At 30.4% G+C, this 21,397-nt stretch overlaps 2 protein-coding genes across 9 annotated transcripts; both read right to left on the bottom strand.

The window, feature by feature from the left end:
* Positions 1-1,005: 1,005 nt before the first annotated feature.
* On the bottom strand, positions 1,006-5,341 carry LOC107851463 (shugoshin-1). 8 transcript variants are annotated; one of them, XM_016696490.2, is made up of 11 exons: positions 5,193-5,341; positions 4,362-4,568; positions 4,223-4,260; positions 3,831-3,939; positions 3,691-3,714; positions 3,536-3,604; positions 3,402-3,443; positions 3,158-3,323; positions 3,013-3,064; positions 2,556-2,904; positions 1,006-1,449 (listed from the first exon to the last, which is right to left on the bottom strand). In XM_016696490.2, exons 2-10 carry the CDS (start codon positions 4,503-4,505, stop codon positions 2,607-2,609), a joined length of 942 nt encoding a protein of 313 aa, XP_016551976.2. In that variant the 5' UTR covers positions 4,506-4,568; positions 5,193-5,341; the 3' UTR covers positions 1,006-1,449; positions 2,556-2,606. The 8 variants fall into 8 exon arrangements, with proteins under 8 accessions (XP_016551976.2, XP_016551978.2, XP_016551980.2 ...); XM_016696492.2 differs by having other exon boundaries at positions 3,402-3,440; XM_016696494.2 differs by having other exon boundaries at positions 3,402-3,437.
* A 7,930-nt stretch (positions 5,342-13,271) lies between these two features.
* LOC107851462 (probable pectate lyase 5) lies at positions 13,272-20,631 on the bottom strand. The gene is made up of 6 exons (XM_047401496.1): positions 20,270-20,631; positions 16,999-17,049; positions 15,689-16,394; positions 14,820-15,011; positions 14,068-14,273; positions 13,272-13,570 (listed from the first exon to the last, which is right to left on the bottom strand). Exons 1-6 carry the CDS (start codon positions 20,629-20,631, stop codon positions 13,435-13,437), a joined length of 1,653 nt encoding a protein of 550 aa, XP_047257452.1. The 3' UTR covers positions 13,272-13,434.
* Between the last annotated feature and the right edge of the window lie 766 nt (positions 20,632-21,397).

Genomic DNA, 21,397 nt, shown 5'->3' with positions numbered 1-21,397 from the left:
GCATTGTAACACTCACGCCGCATAAAAAAGAGATAGTCTAATGCGCGATTCATCCCGTGTTCATATAATTAAGAAATGTGTTGCGTCCTCATTACGAAAGGGTGTAAATATCTAATCAGATGTAGACATCAATGATTGATTTCACAACTTGAACTTGTGATCTACGATGTCTCGACATTCCCACGGATAAATGATAAAAAGTGGGAGCAAGAAACTTTTGGCAATTTGAGTATATTTTAATTTCCTAATGGGCAAAATATAACCATAGTATCTTCAAAAATAACAATCTAAAAGCATTTTTTTGATAAAATGTCTCCATAGATCATTTCAAGAAAATGGTCCAAACTCTACCTGCACAAATAAGATGAACAAAGTGCACAATATTCTAAACTATCCCTCAACATACTCTGATTAATTTGCCATGATTTGTGTTGCAACGCCCAAACCTTGTTTGTCAAATTGTCAATTGTCACTACAATCATCTGCTTAGACTTTAGTTAACTAACTAAATTTTATTTTCAAACCAAGAATTGAATTGAGGAAATCATTTTCACCCTTTTGCCATGTGTTACTAGTATTATAACAGATACCCAACTAGTAAAAGTTGAGAGAGTCCTAATACTCAAGCTAGTACGTATAAGTGCTTTGTTTTGTTATCCGTGTTAGTAATAGTATTATGCTTGTAGTATCTTGTTCTAAAGGTCTTGAAAAGTGGAGTCTTAACTCACAGGCTAGTATTATGGTGGTAGTATTATGGTGGTAGTATCTTGTTCTTAAAGTTTTGAAAAGTTGAGTGTCTGAAAACACAAGCCAGTATGTAGAAGTGCTTTGTGTTGTTATTCATGCTAGTAGTTATAGTGCTATGTTTGTAGTGTCTTGTTCATGAAGTTTTGGTGTTGTTTGTTGTTTTGGATAGTGGTACAGACTGCATGTTCTTCACCCTCTGCAGACCACACTTTGTGGAAATATACTAGGTATGTTATCGCTATAGTCTAAATACATAGGTGAAGAAACATCAAAACACTCAAAACAATAGATGGACACAGGTTTTCTTTGGTTTCTTGTCCGGATTTACTGAATAGTCTGCTAAAGCCTTGAAACCTAGACTTTATTAAGGGTGTAGGGATCCCCTATCCATTACACCACCACCTTCCCAGGTTAGTGGTGGTGGATAAAAGATATACAGGAAGATCAACTTATCAGACTAATGTGATAACAGATTACATATCAGCTTCCTTCTCTTCAAAAGAAACATTATTTCTGATATTGTTTGCAAAATATGTGATATAGGGGGAAAATGGATTCTGCACATTCTAAAGCACTGTAAGCCAACCAAAGAATCCTGAGCAAAGGTGAAAGTAACAACGAACCATGTCCTCCTTGACCACAAAGTAGACTCCAATCTACACCAATGGATTCAGACTGAACGTACTAGTCTCATCTGGGATTCTGCATCAATGAAACAAATAATTTTCAGAATGGCTACGGTGTAAATTCAATCAGATTTATAAAATGGGAACCCTCAGATGGTACATCACTGGGATGTCCGGGAAAGGGGGAAATTGGAGGACTCGTTAGAAACCACAATGGTAACTGGATTATCGGATATAATCAATCAATCCTGAGTATTAAAAACACAACATGCTTGTTGAACTACCAGCCCTTCATGCTGGCAACGGTTCTACTTACAATAGAAACTAATTCTAAAGAAATCATTAACATGTTGCAGCATGGAAACGGTTGTTACTCTCATTTAATTGATGACTATAGGTACTAGACGCATAAAATAAGTGATAAGAGGGAGTTGCTCGAATGGTAAGCACCCCTCACCTCCAATCCTAAGGTTGTGGGTTCGAGTCACCAAGGGAACAAAAGGGGTAGGAGCCCTAGGGAAAACAAAAACATAAAAACAGAGACTGGTGAACCCTTCAGTAAAGCACGCATTCAGAGAAGCAAATGGAGTGACTAATGGCCTTGCAAAGCATGGAGCAAGGATGAATTTTACGACACTTGATGCTGTATCATGTACCTTCTTTTGTTGTTCCTACTTTTATCCATGATGCATCTAGCATCCATACACTTTTAATGATTAAATCTACCAATCTCTTAAATATATAGCAGACCTGGTCAATACAACTCTATTTGCCATTAACTTCAACAAAATCAACACCTATTAACAGAGAAACTTCCAACTTCCTTTATATGATGAGTTCTTAAATCTTCTGCACTCTATGAGCAAACAAAATGAAGGGAAAATCTCACTACTGATCCAACATATGGATGGGATAAATACCATTAGATTCCTATGGCAAGTACGCCCGGATGCAGTCATCAGTCCACAAGCAGTAGATCATCAATCACCATAAAAGAAGCATATCAAGATTGTACAGGCAGAATTTATGTTTAAAAACATTTATATGGGAAACACATGGCCATGATAATTTTTGGTGGAAGGGAAAAGGGACTTTGAAGGAGCAGATATGGAATTAGACATAAAAGTTTCAACAAAAAATTATAACACTGAACCTGAAAAAAAGTACAATGGAGAATCTTACCATCAAGCACTTGCTCTGATATTAGAAAGGATAATATAAAGAGCTGGTTGTTCATGGGGGTCTTCGCATTTTTATGTTCACAGGAATTTCCTTGTACGACTGAACCTTCTTAGCTGCCTCCCTAGATGGCCTACTCAGAGATGATCTTCCTAATGGTATAGGTTCAGAGCTCGATGAAGGATTATAATGTAGATCATTGGATGGCATAGATATGGATGTAGAACCATTTTCTTGCACTGGATCACTTGTTGGTGGGTGCAGAGCACATTTGTCTAGTACCTCGAAAGAATCGTCACTTAGTTTCAGTGCCTCAGGTTTAAACCGAGTAGACTGCCTCCTTACACAGGATCTGTAAAGACAACAAATTCGATAGGAAAAATATTCTTAACAATGTTTTAGAATCTGAACTTCAGAGAAACCACCACCATATTCGTCAAGTTAACATGCACAGCCTAACCTTTTATTTTCCATCTTATCCTCAGCTTGAACTTGCTCGGAAGATCCCATACCTATGAATCAGAGATAGGAAAACATATAAAAACCATAGTTCCTAAGTACTAATTGACAACAAATATCACATCACACCGTGAGATTACACTCACTCTTTGACTGAGGTCTCTTTTTGAGATTTCTGGCTTTCTCATCATCTCCCTTTCCTAATGATAGACCCTTGTGGTTTGGCCCTTCCTTGGACCCCGCACATAGTGGGAGCTTTAGTTCACCGGGCTGCCCAAGATCTCCTGCTTCCTCACACTGCATGGGTTTCACCTTTGAATATTGACAGCAAAGGAGTATATTAACACAAACTCTACGACATTATGGAATAACCAAAAGCTGCTTATGTACCTCATCATTAAGATCTTTGCACATATTTGTTTCTGGCTGCTTCTAATTGAACAAGAAAACTTCCTTAGACAAAACAGAAGGAAATGACATATTTCTAAGCAGAAATGATTTGTATATCTCTAAACTGTACTCACCTCTGCTTCAAACTTCCTAGCATTAAGTAAGCCCTTTACGCATCCAAGCTCGTGTTGTAATGTTTTTACCTGATATCACCCAAAGATCATTTACAAAAGCTTATGGGGAGACCTAACCTAAAAAGAATATCAGGTGAAAACATCCGATTGCTTACCGTTTCTTTATCTGAATTTAGTTCCTGAAGGGAAAGAAGAAAAAAGAAAAACAAATAGTTTCAGCACCATCAAAGGAAATCAAATGTTCAGTTAACGAAAGAAAAATTTGACAAGCTAGGAAACGGATGGGTAAACAAACCGCAAGCATTTTACTGTTTGCTTGAGCAAGCTGCTGATTTTGTTGCTGAATTTTCCGCACATAAATTTTCAGTTTCTCCAACTCTACTCCAGTTATTTCAATAATCTTGCTATGGAGAAAGAATCAAGGAAAAGGGACAACATATCACAAGTAAAATAGGCACGAGTACCACTAGATATAACAAAACCAACCCAAGACTACGATAACAACATACCCAGTGTAATCCCACAAAAAAGGGGTCAGGGGAGGGCAGAGTGTATGCAAACCTTACCTCTGCCTCGTGGAGATAAAGAAGTTGTTTCCAAAACACCCTAAAACCAACCCAAAACCATTTCACAGAATGTATTTAAAAATTGGAAAGCAAATGTCACTCATCTGAAATTAAAGGATACTTTCTTTCTGCTAACATCTTCGTCAACGCCAAATTTTCCTGGATTCAAATTTCCCGTAAAGCAAATTAAGCTAAACTAAAGCCAATTCCATATATTAATTTTTTAACACAGTAAACCGATAAACAAACACAAAATGTACCTTCTGGAGCCTTTCTATATACTCTTTTGAAACAGCTGGGACATGTTCTGGCTTCTTAGCTTGACTAGATAATCTCTTTCGCAGCGGTAAGTTGCTGATATCAGCAAGCTTTTTCCTTGGACTATTCTTGGAATTAGCCTCCATTGTTTTCCCTAATTTTTCTTCATTCACTGATTTCCCCCTTCAAGAACCCTAGGACTCTAGTTTCTTCACAAGAAACAATTTTTCCTTTACTTTTACAAATCAAATTCAACTCTTTAGCAGCAGATAATCTAACAACTTCAAATTCCAAAATCTCAAATTTTCAAATTCCAATTTAATGTTTTTAATTAGTGTTTCGTCATAGATTTTGTAAATTTATTTTCAAATATCGATACGATCACGAAATTTGATCAGATTTCAAAAATCTGATCTTCAAATATTTTCAAGTTTTTGTAAACCAACCGAATCAGACTAATATTTTAGGACTTCCCCGTGCAAAACTTCAATTTTTTCCAAATAATAATCGAAACCCAACTTCAAAAACTCAAATTTCATAACTTCCAAAAACTTTACTCAGACTAATTTTTGAGTTTTTAGGACTTCCACTCGAAAAAACTTCAAATTATTTTTGATGTAAAATGTGTGTCCAAACTTTAACTTCAAATTCCAAAAAGCTGTAATTTTTCAAATTTTTAGTTACAACTTTAAAATCTATGGCGAAACGGAGCCAAATCAATAATTAAAAGGATAAGGGAATTTGATTGGTTGAATAATTAATAGTTATTTGGTAAGTAAATGAGTGAAATTGACAACACATAATTCAATAGGAATGCAAATTAGGGAGCTTACTAATCGATTTCGCCGCCGAAATGCAATTTGAAAATTGGGGCTGAATCTTTAATCTGGATTTTCTTTATTTTCGGGTCAATTTGTAACTTTATTGGGTCCGAGTTAAAATCAAATAAAAATTGCATTTGGTTCGCATGCGTATTAAAATATTCTCTCCATTCTTAACTAAACTTGCCAATTGTACTGCTTTACACGTATATATTGTGTCACTAATATAAAATGATACGAATAATAATTTATTTAAAAAAAAAAATTATTACTGTTACACTAAATTTTAAATTTGTTTAAATAATGAAAATGAATGTTATTACACTGATATAATGATTGAATTATCTTATGAATGCATAAATATGATGAATTTATGTTCTTGGGGGTTAAGGTTTTGTGCCCCTTCTTTGTAAAATCTTTTCGTCGATTAACACTATACTTTGAGACTTGGTGTCTATATAATATTTCATAATTAATTAAATAGCTAAAGATTAACAGTAATTTCACACACACACGTAAAAAAAATGAAAATAGCAGTATTTTCACAACTGTAGTTAGAAATAAAAACATGAATATGTTCACAGACACAAAACTGATCTACGATTTAAAATTTATGATTTGATATAAAAAATTTAAATTGCTACTCTAACCAATTATAGTGGTATTAATAGGGTGAGAGATCATAAGTTTTATATTTATTAATTAGGGTGATCCGATGATGGTGCAACAAAAATGAGTATAAAAAATAATCATACACTAAATTAAATATTAATATTTACTCCCGATTAACACTTTTTAGTAATTATCTCAAATAAAGATATAAGCATGCGAGTCATGAGTCGATTAATCATGATGTGGAGAACTGAGAAAAAATTCTCTCCAAATATGATCGTCAAGAATTTCATTATTAAGAATTTACCTGAATCACTTTCTAATAGCTTCTTAAAGCATCCAAGAAGCATGGATCATTATTCTTCTTATGTATTTCTATTCATCTAATCTGTAAGTATGTATATTAAGGTTTATTTCTCTACTTATTATATTACTCAAGACTACGTCAGTTTCAGGTCCACCAAACAATGATAAAGACCTTTTGTCAAGTTACTGTCGTACTGTTTGAAGTGATATTTGTGACTCTTTCAAAAGGTACTTAGGACTTTCGAAAGATACTTAAATCGCCTAATAAAAAAATAAAAAGGGCATTTAGGTAATTTAACCTTTAAGTTTAGAGTCTCTCAATCCTGTTCACTTTATATTAATAAAAAAGAATCATTTTACTTATCTTTTTTTCTATCAATAAGTACCTCACAAATGTTTCCTTTTTTTAAAAAAAAAAACAACAAACTTGATCCTTTTTCAGAAGAGAGTTCTGATCATTATCCTTTAAGAGAAACCTTGTTTCTCATAATTCAAAAATTGTTTAAGCCTAAATATATTTACATAGTCACAACAATTATCAGTTTCTACTTAATATATTTAAGTAGTCACAATTATAATTAGCTATATAGACATATCTATAGATATGAATATGTTTATATAGACATAAAGAGCATATTTTGAAATCTATAGATTTCTACAACGATCTCAAATTAATATAATGATAATTCATTATCACACTAACAATTAAGGAGTAAATTAAATAGAGTGAATATAATTTGGCTAGTAATATCAAAAGTTAAAATTTTATTGACATTGATGCACAAAAACATATTCTAAATAATAAAGCTACATTAGATATGAGTATAATAATATAACACAACTATTTATAATAAATTAATAATAATAAAAATAATTATAATAAAGTAGAAGAAGAACCAATATATGGCGAAAGAAATAATAAGACGGAAGAATCAACATCAATGACGAAAAAAAATATATTTAAATCTTCATGTTATGCAATTGAATTTTGAAAGGAAAAAAAATATCTTAAAAAAAAAGTGTAGATTCACCAAAGAAAAAATAGTGTCCGAAATTAGAAGCATACCTCTGAGTTTTATGACGGTGGTATTTTTTTTATCTCTATATATAAGAGAATCTTAAATAAGAAAAAATTAACATAGAATATTAATTAGTTTGAAAGTCTTAAATTACATAATTCGAATAAGAAAAAATTAATACATTATTTTAGTTGATAATGTTGGTATTTTTCTGTCTCTATATATAAGAGAATCTTAAATAAGAAAATTAATATATTGATTTGAAAGTTTTAAATTACATGATTTAAATAAGCAAAAATTAATATTTTATTTTAGTTGATTTCAAATCCCTAATTATTAAGAAAATAATTAAATTATGGAAATGTTTTTACCAAATTAAAAAGATATATAAGAGACAAATTTTTAAGAACAAATTAGTTGGTTTTAATTTATTATTTGTCAATGTTAAAATAATAATAATAAAATTTACTTATTTTATTATTTTTCCTTTTTAAACTTTTTTCAATTGTAACTTCTTCTTTAATAGAAAGTTAGTTATTAACTTGTATTTCCTGTTTATCCGAAAAAAAAGGGTATGCTTCTGTATACCCTTTTTACCTTAAAAAAGTGTATTACTTTTTCAATTTTCTCTCCTATTCTTATAGTATATTTTAAAACGCCATAAATATTAAAAAATTTTAATAATTCTTATCATATATTTTAATACTTCTTAATTTATAAAAATTATCATATATTACATGATTCTTTACTTTAAAAATAAATATAATTAAATAATAATATAAAAAAAGCTAAAAGGCCATTTTGTCTATTACAGAGTATTTTAATGAAGGATAAAAAGTTCAAATCACTTTTTTAATGGTCTTCACACTTTTAGCCATATCTATAAATATGAATATGTTTATATATACATTAAGAACAGATTTTGAAATCAACAGGTTCCTACAACGATCTCAAATTAATATAATGATAATTTACTATCACACTAATAATTAAGGAGTAAATTAAATATAGTGAATAAAATTTCTCTATTGATATCAAAAGTCAAAATTATGTTGATATTGATGCACAAAAAAATATTTTAAATAATAAAGTTACATTATATATGAGCATAATAATATAACACAACTACTTATAATAAATTAATAATAACAAAAATAATCATAATAAAGTAGAAGAAGAATCAATATCGATGGCAAAAGAAAAACAATAAGACAGAAGAATCAACATCAATGGTGAAGGAAAAAGAAATATTTAAATCTTCATGTTATGCAATTGATTTTTGAAGGAAAAACAAATATCTTGAAAAAAAAAACTGCAGAATTCATCGAAGAAAAAATAGTGTCCGAAATTAGAAGCATACCTCTGAATTTTATGATATTGATATTTTTTTATCTCTATATATAAGAGAATCTTAAATAAGAAAAAAATAATATATAATATTAATTGATTTGAATGTCCTAAATTACATAAATCAAATAAGAAAAAATTAATACATTATTTTAGTTGGTGATGGCGATATTTTTCTGTCGCTATATATAAGAGAGTCCTAAATAAAAAAAAATTAATATATTGATTTGAAAGTCCTAAATTACATAATTCAAATAAGAAAAATTTAATACTTTATTTTAATTGATTTCAAACCCCTAATTATTAAGAAAATAATTAAATTATGAAAACTTTTTTGCCAAATTAGAAAGACTTGTAAGAGAAAAAATTTTAATAACATAAAAAAAGGTATGCTTCTGTATTTCCTTTTTTGCCTAAAAATAGTGTACGACTTTTCCAATTTTCTCACGTGTCACATAAATTGAGTACGTCTAGTATCTATATAAATGTAAAATATTACAAATACATTAAGTCAAATTTCTGTATAGATGCAGCGATTTCGACATGCTTTTTAGTTTCTTCAATCGTGATTTTACTATATCACCCATAATTAATTATTATAAGTCATTTATGTATTAAAAAAATATCATATCATATATTTTATGACTCTTTATTTTAAAAATAAATATATTTAAATAATAATTTTAAAAAGTAAAAAGATGATTTTGTCTATTGCGGATTATTTTAATGAAGGGTAAAAAGTTCAAATACTATTTTAAGAGTCTTCACACTTTTAATATATTATAGATTATAGATATAGATTATAGATATTTTAGAACTCCATAAATACTGTTTTTTCTTAATAATTCCTACCATATATTTTAGTACTTCTTAATTTGTAAAACTTATTATATATTTTATGACTCTTTATTTCAAAAATAAATATATCTAAATAGTAATATAAAAAACTAAAAAGATGATTTTGTCTGTTGCAGAGTATTTTAATGAAGGGTAAAAAGTTAAAATTATTTTTTTAAGGGTCTTCACACTTTTAATATACTAGTCTTGTGTACGTGCTTTGCACGTGTGTCATTGATCAAATGAAAATATATACATAAGAAGAACAATTAATTAAAAAGTAGTAGTTGACGTTAAAACACATGTTATATCTATTTAAATCATATAAATAAATATTGTATCTCAAATGTGTTATTGTCCGTTGACGGTCATCTTTTCACAAACAAAAAAAAACATATTTTACGATGCCTTAAATTTTTTACTTTATATATTCATTGTTTTTTAATTGATCAACATCTTAAAAAGTCGAAATTAACAAATTCAAACCAAGACAGAAAAACTAAACCTAACCGGTATCAAATCCCACAACCCTAACCTTTTTTTATTTTATTTTTTATTTGGTGTTCAGTAATCACATTGAACCCCGATTAATTCGAATTTGTGTCGGGTAGGATCATATGGGACAAACTCTCCCTACCAATGATTTTTTCATACCCAGAGCTCGAATCCGAAATCTCTGATTAAGGTAGGAGCAATCTCATCCACTGCACCACGTCCTTTGATGATCGTAATTCTATCCCTACCTCTTTATTCCCTTTAATTATAATTTTATTAAATTAAAAAATAGTAGAAAGATAATTAATGAAGTCTCCCAACAAAAAATTTAGGTATTACTTTTCAAAGCTTAGATCCCATTAAATTCTAATATTTTCTACATTGGCCTAAGTCCAAATATCATTGAACTCTATTAGTCTTTTAACTTTTGTTCTTTATTTTCTTTTATTTGTTTGTAACATTGTTATATTTTTATTTCTTTCGTGATGGATCTACAACTAAATATTTTCTAGAGAAATATCCATATTCGACCATAACAAAACAACTTTCAGAAAGAGAACAAAAATTCAAAACACAAGACCATTAATTTATAGATTCGTCATTCAAACAAAGCTCTGCATATCAAGATTCAAGACTTTAATATAAGCTTATATTTCAAGTTCAATAAATAAGTTTAGTTAAAGATTCACCTATAAAACTAATGAATAATATATCAAAATATAGTTAAATAATATAATCAAAACTAAGTCACAATTAAACCAAAAAAAAAAAAAAAGATATATACCTTTGATTTTTTGACAACTCCATTCGGCTACAACATACTTATTTCGTTCAATTTTTTGATTCAAAATTCTCAACTGCAAGAGAAACACGAGTAATTATCAAAAGGAGAGAATTCACTGACAATTGTTAATTATATAATCTTTAAAATTATGAACTAAAAGAAATTTAAAAAAAGGTTTGAATCAATACTAAAATAAGAAGGAAAGTAAATTATAAGAAATTTTGATCCAAAATATCACTTAAATAAAATTGTAGAACTCTTTTTAATATAAGGTAAAATTCTAATCGATTTAGAATTGTTAAATGTCATGATTTATTTTTACCATATATTCTATAACTTCTTTAATCCATTTCTATTTTCTTATCAATTTTTTGGGAAATCATCGTATTAGAAATTTCATACGTTAATTTTTGTTTTTATTTTCTTTTTCTATTTTTTTTAGTTAAGTGTAGTTAGGTGTTCAACACATATTTGTCATATCACATCTAATCAAAATAAGGATTCTATATATAGATATTACGGCTAGAACAATTGGCTTTCGTAATGATGTGATTAATATTAATTAGGTCATCCTATGTAATACGAAACCAAAATCAAAACAAATCCGTACTATTATCTTTTCCTCCAGCCCAATATTAGGATTTTAATTATATAAAAGGAAATTTTATTGTTGATTTTTAACATGCTCAATATTAAGAAAAATAGTAAAAAGACGATTTTGTCTATTATAATTTTTTTTAATGAAGGACAAAAAGTTCAAATCACTTTTCTAAGGGTCTTCACACTTTTAATATATTATAGATTATAGAATAGATTATAGATATTGTTTTTATTAAGTAAACGTTTGACCATGAGAATTTTTATTTTTTTTAGAAAATTATTAACTTTTATAAAAAAAAAATAGTAGTGTTTGACTATAAAAATGACTTCACTTTAGTGAAAATTACTTTTGGAAAAGTGAAAGCAAGTAAATTTCACTCTTATTTTTTTCATAAAATTTCAAAAACAGCTTTATTTAATTTATATTCATGGACAACACAACACCAATCCAATTTCAACTCTGAAATATTATTATTTTCATTATTAAACGGGGCCTAAAAATTAGGGGTGGACATAAATACCGAAAAATTGAAATACCGAACCGAATCAAACCGAATTATTTTGGTTTTTCGATTTTAATTTTTTGATTTTTCGGTTCATTTTTTCATAAATTTGATATTTTGATTTAGTTTTCGATTTTAGGTTAATGTAATTCGATTTTCAATTTAAACCAAAATTTTTAATATAATTTTTTTAATTATTATATATATACTAACTAAAAATTACACAAATACACAATTTATGTTTCCAATATTACAAAAACTTTCAACTCCCTAAACATATTACAAAAATCCCAACATATACACAAATGCTATACATATGTCAGCTATGTTATGTATATTAATAGGGAGATAGAGTAAAGTAATTAAAAAAGTGGGAGAGAGTAATTACTTTCAAAAGAGTTGGTATTTATGTTATTTATACTATTATTAATATATATTTATTATTTAATATTTACAATATCTAAGCCCATTAGCTCTTTAGGCTTTAGCTAAAGCCCTCTACTGCCTTCAGCCCAAAGCCCCAAAATTTAAATACTTCAACAATCAAAATCGAAAATTACTTTTTGCAATCGAAAGTTAATATATAGTCCTCCATCTGATTTTTACATTGGAGGTGATTATTCTTATTTGTCACCTAGAAGACTTTATAAGTTTATATTGGTTTTCTTTAACGTAAGAAAGTTAAACTAGTCCAATTTACAAATATAATTTAGCCCATTAAACAGGCCCAAAACCAAAATTATTAAACTGAAATAGAATCGAACCGAGATTTACATAAAGCTAACTAATTCAGTTTGTACCTAATTTCATAACCGAAAATTAAAAAAATTGAAATAAAAAAATCAAATCCTAAAAGAAGTACCGAACGCCCACCCCTACTAAAAATAGATACTGTATTCATTAATACTTATCGTTTCACAAAATCTAGGCATAATTAGTTATTTGTTTCGTTTTTATCCCTAGTAATAAATGGTGAGATATTAATATAGTGCAACGAAAGAGAAATTAAATAAAGATGAATAACGAATAAGAATAATTTAATCAAATTAGCTTCCAGAGGGAGTATATTTAATTTTGGGAGATGGGTAAAAAGTGTTCTTTAATTATGCGAAATTAAGTAAAAATGCACTCTTTGTTCATAGTTTGATGTAAAAGTATTCCTAGCATCAATTGATAAAGTTGTCATGTGAAGAGATCACAAATTCAACTCCGGAAAACATAATAAATACATACTTTCTTTTCTTTTTTAAACACATCTTTTTCTTAATAGTTTTAGTTTTTAAAATTAGCAAATGTTTATTCTACTTCAATTTTAAAAGTTAAGAATTAAAGATGGTTCCTCCTTCATTAGAAATTTCTATTGCTAGGAGTAGCTATTTTATAAGTTTAAAAGTATATGAAACTATTCTATTTTAATTGATTAAATGAGATTAAATTGAAAAAAAAAAAGATAAAGGAAAAATAATAATAAATAAAGTGAAAACAAAGTGGTGACACAATATTTAACAACCCATAAATTCATCTTTAACATTCCTATCAATCAAATTATGTACAAAGAATGGGACCCTTGTGATTGATCTTTATCAAATTGCAATTTTTTCTAATAACTTTTGTTTCTTTTCTTGAATAAATATAACAATATTCTTCTTTCCTAAAAAAAGATGGTTTACCTAAAGGAACAAATAATAAAGCCCAATATATGCTATAGTAATTAAGGGTATAATTGTTGCAATTTTAGTTTTCCACCATGGTTACAAAACTAAAATAATTAAAAGAGAGAAAAAGAAGATAGAATAAGTAGTGGTTATAGATAATTTTGCTGGTGTGCCTCTCCCTAACGTCGTTCCGGGGTTGTTGATGCCGCCGTTTCGGGGAGTATTATTATCCCTGATAAATATATATAATTCAAGATTATCAAAATAGATATACTCTGTAAATAACTGGTTCAATTGAATGTAATATTTTTTATGTGGGATATAAATACATAGATGTGAAAGAAAAAGCAAATCACTAAAAGTTTGACTTATACATTAGTAACAGATGGATTTAAGATTTGAAATATATGAATTCTGAATTCTAGTTCTTTTGAGTTATTGTGTATTAATTAATAATTTTAGATATCAAGCGATTTTCTAAGACAACTAATATAGGATTTTGATCTAAAGCTATTATGTACTGTCAAACTCGTATATCTTCTATCTAGTCTACCTTTGCCTTTCGTTGAATTAGTATATCTTCTAGTCTACCTTTGCCTCTCTCTATACATCTCACTCTATCCTATTCTTCGTTGCTAGTGGGAGGTGATATGTATGCAGTGAAATAAATTTAGATGCGCACAAATTGATTTAGACAGTATCGATGTATGAGAAATATAGGGGATGTACCTTGTTGCATTAAAAACACCAGCATTGAGAGTGAGTTGATCAATATTATCAGAGGATTGTGGCTCCAAGCTCGACGCCTTGGCATATTGGTTGGTCTTTCCATCACCTGATGCCACAAAAAATGCACCATTTACCATTATATCTCCATCTGTTCTCCAGTTCCATCCCTTCCACTCTCCCTCGTCCGCATCCATGCGCCTTGTTACCTGTTAACAGACCTGCCTCAATTTATGTGACACTGTTTGACATACACAATCTTAAAATGAAATAACATGCTTGATAGGGGATGAGTACTAAGTTTGGATAAACATTTAAGTTTTTTCAAAAAAAGAAAATTAGATGCGTCGAGTTGGAATGACTGAAATTCCTTTACACTACATTAAAAGTATTTGATTCGAATCTTTGGATTGAAAAAGACCCTCTTAATAGGGGGCTTATACCAGCTGTACTCGAATTTTTTTTTTCTGTTTAAATAATCGTGGTGTCTAGGTCAGTTTACGCGCATCTCAACTAATTTGACGTATACCTGTCACCTCCCCCGCAACAGGTATTAAGTAACTCTATCCACCAAGGCTAAAACAGATGAGAAGAAATCAACTAGTGTTTTTCTCTGTTGAAAATTGAACCTCAAACTTCATGGTGTTCAACCTAAGTTACCTAACTTTATTGAATCACTAAGTCGCACCCCTTGGATGCTATCAAATCAGTAAACTTGAAATATAATAAATATTTAAAAGGGAGAGAGAAAATACCTCTTTAGTATTTGAATCCTTGGGGGCAGTATAACGATTGCCCTGACTATTAATAGTAGGATTAGCACTTCCTCCAATTGCATACATTTGCCATTCTGTGAAATCATTGTTCACTACATGTGTATATCCTCTTCTACACCTTGGCATTCTTTGTACTAGCCCCACTCCAAAATGATTGAATGCTATCGTCACCTATTTTTTCCACAAATTAAATAACAGACATGAGTTTAAAAGGAAAAAAACTCTATACAACAACATATTCATATTCAGTATATTTCATGATGGGGAGGTGGGGTGTATGTAGACTTATTCCTACCTTGTGTAAAGTAGAGAATGTTTCTGATACATTCCGACTCAAGAAAAAACATTTTCAAAAAAAAAGAAATATCTATATAATACAAAATATCTTAATTTCATCCTTACTAGCATATTTTGACTCATTGACACTCTTGTTGTTTGTAAATTGTTTTGTAATTATTCTAAGCCTTGAACTCCATCATGAACCCTAATTGAAGTATATATAACGAATGATAAATTTAAACTATAGTCAAAAGTAGATCGATAAGTGAATCCAGAGGGGGGCGTAACAGGTTCGACAACAATCCATAGCTTGTTCAAATTCTATACTTGTCTTAAAAGATCATTTGATATGTATGAATTATTAATTCAGAATCAGGCAACACAAAACGACTAATCCAGAATTCATAAACTTAATTCCTGAATTCTATTTTGGATAAATGTGGACATATGAAGAATCCCAAAGTATATCGAACATTGCTCGGACTCATCATAAATGTCAACCAACACGTGTTTGATCGGAGGAACCAAAACTTAAAGACATTCTGAAATAAATTAGAAATTTAACGAACCTGCATTCCAACGTCAGCCAAGTATCCATCATTATGTCCCAATAGCATAACTTTATCATGATCAGTGAAATAGTTATTCGAAATAGTAATCCCAGTTGACCCCATAATAACATCAATTAAGCCATCAGTACAATGTGATAAAGCACAATGATCAATCCATATATTATGTGATCTAGATATCGTTATCCCATCGCCATCTGATCCTCCTCGAGGTGCAACGTTCGATGGTGTTGTTCGTATTTCAGTACTCCCTGATGGAATACAATTGGAGATATGGATGTTGTGTATAATCACATTGCTTATATGCTCCAATGTTATACAACCATTGCCTGTAATCTGCACGTTTGCTCCACGTCCATCGACGGTTTTATAACTGTTAAACATGAGCTCATGCTTCAAACTTATGTTCATGTCTCCAGAGAAGGTGATCCAGAGTGGTTCATCTTGGATTACAGCATGTCTTAGTGTTCCTGGAACTGGATTTACGTTGTCCGTATCCGAGGGATCGTTAACAACGTAGTATTTGCCATTTTTACCTCCCATTGCGCCCTGACCGAAGCCTAGGGCGCAATCTGCCAGGCGCTGCCGGTTGTAGGACCAGTTTGGGTCGCAGCGCCAGCAGTCGTCTATTAGGTTACCTGTTTGACATTGGGTGTTTATTGTGGTGTCCAAGAGTTTTCTTCTGGAAATTGATTCGTTCACTTTCCTGTAAACAACATTAACATTCTATGAATATATTTTGCATGTAATTATTGTACCTGCACTAACACATAGAGTTTTATTAGAATAGTACTAAAATAGACATGAATAAGTGGCAATTTAACTATTTGAAGACATTGTAGCGGTAAGTGTTACCATGTGGTAAGTATTCTTCTAGTTTTAACCGGATATCTCAACTTTGAACTCTAGCTATTGAGTTGTCTTTAGTAGGTAGGTTCCAATATGAAACTTTCTTATGCAAAGTCGAATTAATTATAGTATTAAAATGAATATCGAACACCAAGAGGAAAAATAGCCCAATGGTGTTTTTGGAAATTCGTGTTTAACAAAAAGAGAGGAGGCCATATGGGACTTGCGGATTTAATGGAAAAGAAACATACATGAACAACAACAACAATAATATATTTAGTATAATTTTATAAGTGACATATGATGATGAGAAGAGTAGGACGTCGGCAGGCCTAGCTCCTACCTTTGTTTAATAGAAAAGTTATTTCTAGCAGACCTTCGACTCAAAAGAAAAGCTTAGCATTAACAAAAATACTTATAAAACTATGAGGTAATGTTAAGCATAAATTAAGAATAATCACCTTTGTACATCTTGAACCACAACTTCAGGGTAAGGATGTGGATGAGGAAGGCTGAGTTTAAGGGAAACAGTAATTAGTGGTAAAAAAGAGATTAACAAACAGAACAACAGAATGTATATGGCAGCAAACATCTTTGAAAGTGTAAAAAAAAAAATATACTGGTTGAATGATCAGGTTATTTTCGTTGTAGTTATTGTTCTAGTAATAATATATTTTTGTCTATGATGGTTATGTATGCAAGTCAAAAATTACCCAATTCTAATATAAGGGAACTTTGTTTTGCAGAAATATAATTATTATTTTTTCCATATTTTACTTTTAGTGTTAATTACATTTAGACAAGCAACAGTAACAGAATAGTGTTTCTTGCTATATTTAGTAATTTTTCCAATTTTAATATATTACCTGACATAAAAGTGTTTCCTTCTATATTTGGTAAGTTTGCAACTCTAATATTCTATATATAGGACAAGTTTAAGACCTTAAAATTTAAAGGACCCTTTTAGTTCTTTAACTTCATGCTCAGTCAAGCTAATACCCGCATAGCTAACACGTATATAAGTTATGAAAAAATTTGTATCGTTTCAGCGTGGAAACGATTATTAGTTGTTACTCTAATTTAATTGATGAATACATGTACTTGATGCAAAAACTGGGAACCCTTTGTTGGAAATCTTACGGAAATACTTCATCACGAACAGTTATACGGAATTTATTTGAGCTACTTATTTTTGAGATGACTAAAAATATACTATATTTAACACCCTTTACTAAAGCACGCATGGAGAGAAGCAAATGGAGCAAGGATGGATATTTAGTAAAACTTGATGCTATATCATGTACCACCTTAGAAAAAATATGTGAAGACATTTAAGTATCTATTTCGGAAAAAAAAAAAGGGGCACCTCAGTGTATTGGGCTGTCGCTAAGGGTATATATTATGCAGTCTTAACCTATATTTCTGAAGCAATTTTCACAATTTATGAATAAGTTATGCCTTATAATGCATAACTTATGCCTTTCGGTTTTTTTCGTCTTGTAAAGCATAATTTGAGTCTTGCAAGTTTTTTGTTTTTTTTTCAATATCAAAGGTATTTTTGAATTCGAGGGACAAAAACATCATCAAAAAATATTCTAGCAAATGGGTCATAGTTATTTGTGCAGTTTGCCCCAATTCAGGCCCATAAATAATGTAGAAATGGCCTGAACTGGCAAGTATTTAATTTTTAGCCATCTTTATAAACTAACCAAACCCCGTTTACCATAAACGGCTGAAAAAAAGAACGTATATATTAAAGGAAAAATACATAAGGTAGCTACTTAAGTATTAAATTGCGAAAAAATAGCAACACTTTTATCAAATTACATTTTGTAGCATATATATTTGTATGTATTTGTATTTTTGTAGCAACAGTTTGCAAAAATACAAAATACATATCATCATAAGGACAGTAAAAATCATATGTATTTGTATTTTTATAGCAAGAGTTTACAAAAATACAAAATACAATTTGCTATATTATGTAATTATGAAACTGTTGCTATGAAACTCATAATTAAGGGGATAAGTATGTTATTTCTGAATTTTGTCCTACATTAAATAACACATCAAATATTATGAAGATGTTGCAATTTTGTTAGAATCTTATTTTGCTTAGTCATTCTAATGTCCCAACATTTTGGTTTAACGGTAAGAGCGCATATGTGATGTGTGAGTTATGCATATATCACCGGTTTAAATCATAGCTACAATTGCTAAAAAAATTGATATATAAGTAGAGAAGTATTAAAAAACGAGCTCATCATCTAGTATATTTTGGATTCGTACGCGACGGGTGTTTGTAGAATTCTGATTATTATACAAGATATATTTTAGATAGTTTCAACAATTACAGAAGTAAATAAATAAACAAATTACTACCGATCAAGAGCTCGATTCTACACAAGGTCTAATTATATTTTTAATATGGCAAACCAAGTAGGTACGACTAAATAACTTGTATCAACATAAAGTTAATGGGAATTACCTAATACCCTATTATTTAAATTGGTTACAGAATATATTATTATATTTCCTCTTCCATTCTCTATGAGGGGAGCCCTCAATTATATATTGGTAGTATTTAAATTATATTTATCCCAGAAAATACGAATCATTGTGCACCAACCTTTTCATTATTCAACCACTCTTGTCAAATAATTTAATATAATTTGTTGAACAGGAAATGTAAGAAGCATTGTACATGCTAATAATACATTATATATGTAATTTAAATTGCAGAGTAAGACTAGCTAATACATTATATATGCTAAATATCTCATATTTGGAGATTATACACTAACCACCAATGGACATAGTTGGATAAACGTGCTTTCTGATTGATTCATTCTTAATCAAAATTTTCGCATTCGAATTCTAAGAACAAAGAAATTCATTGTAAGAAATGCACGAGCCTATACAAATTCGAATCAATCAGGTCATTAGGTACGTACACTATATAATATACCGGACCATTAAAAAAAAGAATTTACAGCCCCAAACCATCACCCCAAAAGAAAAAACGAGTGAACAATTTTCTTTTCTAAAAAGGAATATGCTGCACTTTGTTAAAACAATTTCTTTTTTTTTAAAAAAATATGATTATTAAATTAATAAAATGAAAGAATTTAAAAACAAGTTTGGCAGACCAAAAGGATAACTCTCGAGCATTTGCAAACCTAGACCTATATACCATCAAAGGATGTGGTGCAGCGAATGGGGCTGCTTCTTCCTTAATCAGAGGTCTCGGGTTCGAGCCCTGAGTATGAAAAAATCTTTGGTAGGGAGCGCTTCCCCCCGAATGGGGCTCTATGCGGCACAAATTCGGATAAGTCGGACTCCAATGCAAATACCGGACACCGGATAAAAAAAATAGACCTATAAACAACTCAATGACAAAAAGGATCTCCCCTCTGCTCTTTTTTTGCTAATACAACACAACCCGAATCTCTAGGTTAATTTTACAGAATTTATCACTGTAAACTGGTCACAAAGTGATTACCATCTCAATCAATTATGAGACTCCATTGAAAAACACATAGAAGCTTCTAGAGAGAAGATTTTCAATATCTTGAGAGAGAAAAATATCTACAATGAGTTACTTTAATCTGTAACTAATATATCACTACTTATACACCACACTAACTGAATTGTCTAGCTTGTTGCCACATCACATGCTCTAACTAATTATCTATCATGATCTTAGCTAATTACATTAGTGCCATCAATTACCCTGCATCTATACAGTCTCTATTCTCAACACTCCCCCTCAAGCTAGGTGGTGTAAACACATTTAACACACCTAGCTTGCTAACTAGGAATTCATGTTGAGCTCTTGCCAAGCCTTTTGTCACGATGCTTGCTAATTGATGTTTGGAGTCCACATGTTCTGTCTTCACAAGTCCTAGAATTTTTTGCCTAATAAAGTGACAATCAATTTCTATATGCTTTGTTCTTTCATGGAAAACTGGATTTGCTGCGATTTGTAAAGCAGTTTCACTATCACTGTGTACAATCACTGGAAAATCAACTGGAAATCCTAATTCCTTTAATAATGTTGTAATCCATACTACCTCTGATACAGAGCTTGCCATGCTTCTGTACTCAGCTTCTGCTGAGCTCCTTGACACCACATTTTTGTTTTTTTTTTTATTTTCATGAGATCAAAGAGTCTCCATGTTTCATGAGAAAACCTGAAACTGACCTCCTGGTATTAGGACAAGAAGCCCAGTCTGCATTACAATAGACATTAAGAGCATTCGACTGTCTGCTACTGATTAAAATTCCAAGTCTCGGTTCTCTTTTAACATATCACATGACCCTCACTGCTGCTTCCTAATGAGAGCTTTAAGGATGCTGTAAAAACTGACTTAACAGATGAACTGAATAGACAATATCAGGACTGGTTAGTGTTAAGTGCAACATTTTGCCAATAAGTCTTTGATATTTCCCTGTATCTTCGAAGATGTCATCATCTGTCTTTCCTGTTATTTCATCAAGCTCTTAAGTTATAAGTTTCATGTTAGGTTCCAAGGGTGTCCCAACTGCTTTTGCACTCCCTAATCCAAGATTTGAAAGTATCCCCAATGCATATTTCCTTTGATTGATTAGAATACCTCTTGCTGATCTACTAAACTCCATTCCAAGAAAAAATTTCAACTCACCTAGATCTTTGATTTTGAATGCTTTGTGCAGTGAGTTCTTGGCAGTTTCTATCAGACTTAGATTATTTCCTGTGACTAATATATAATCAGCATACACCAAGATGATCACCACATCATTGCCTGACTTGTTGATAAAAAGAGAATGATCTAAAGCAATTTGTACAAAACCAAAATTCAACAAAGCTTCAAATAATTT

Source organism: Capsicum annuum, chromosome 12, assembly GCF_002878395.1.
Source record: "Capsicum annuum cultivar UCD-10X-F1 chromosome 12, UCD10Xv1.1, whole genome shotgun sequence".
Taxonomy (NCBI): domain Eukaryota; kingdom Viridiplantae; phylum Streptophyta; class Magnoliopsida; order Solanales; family Solanaceae; genus Capsicum; species Capsicum annuum.
Note: the sequence above shows the minus strand (reverse complement) of the source record. Positions and strands in the feature narration are given on the sequence as shown.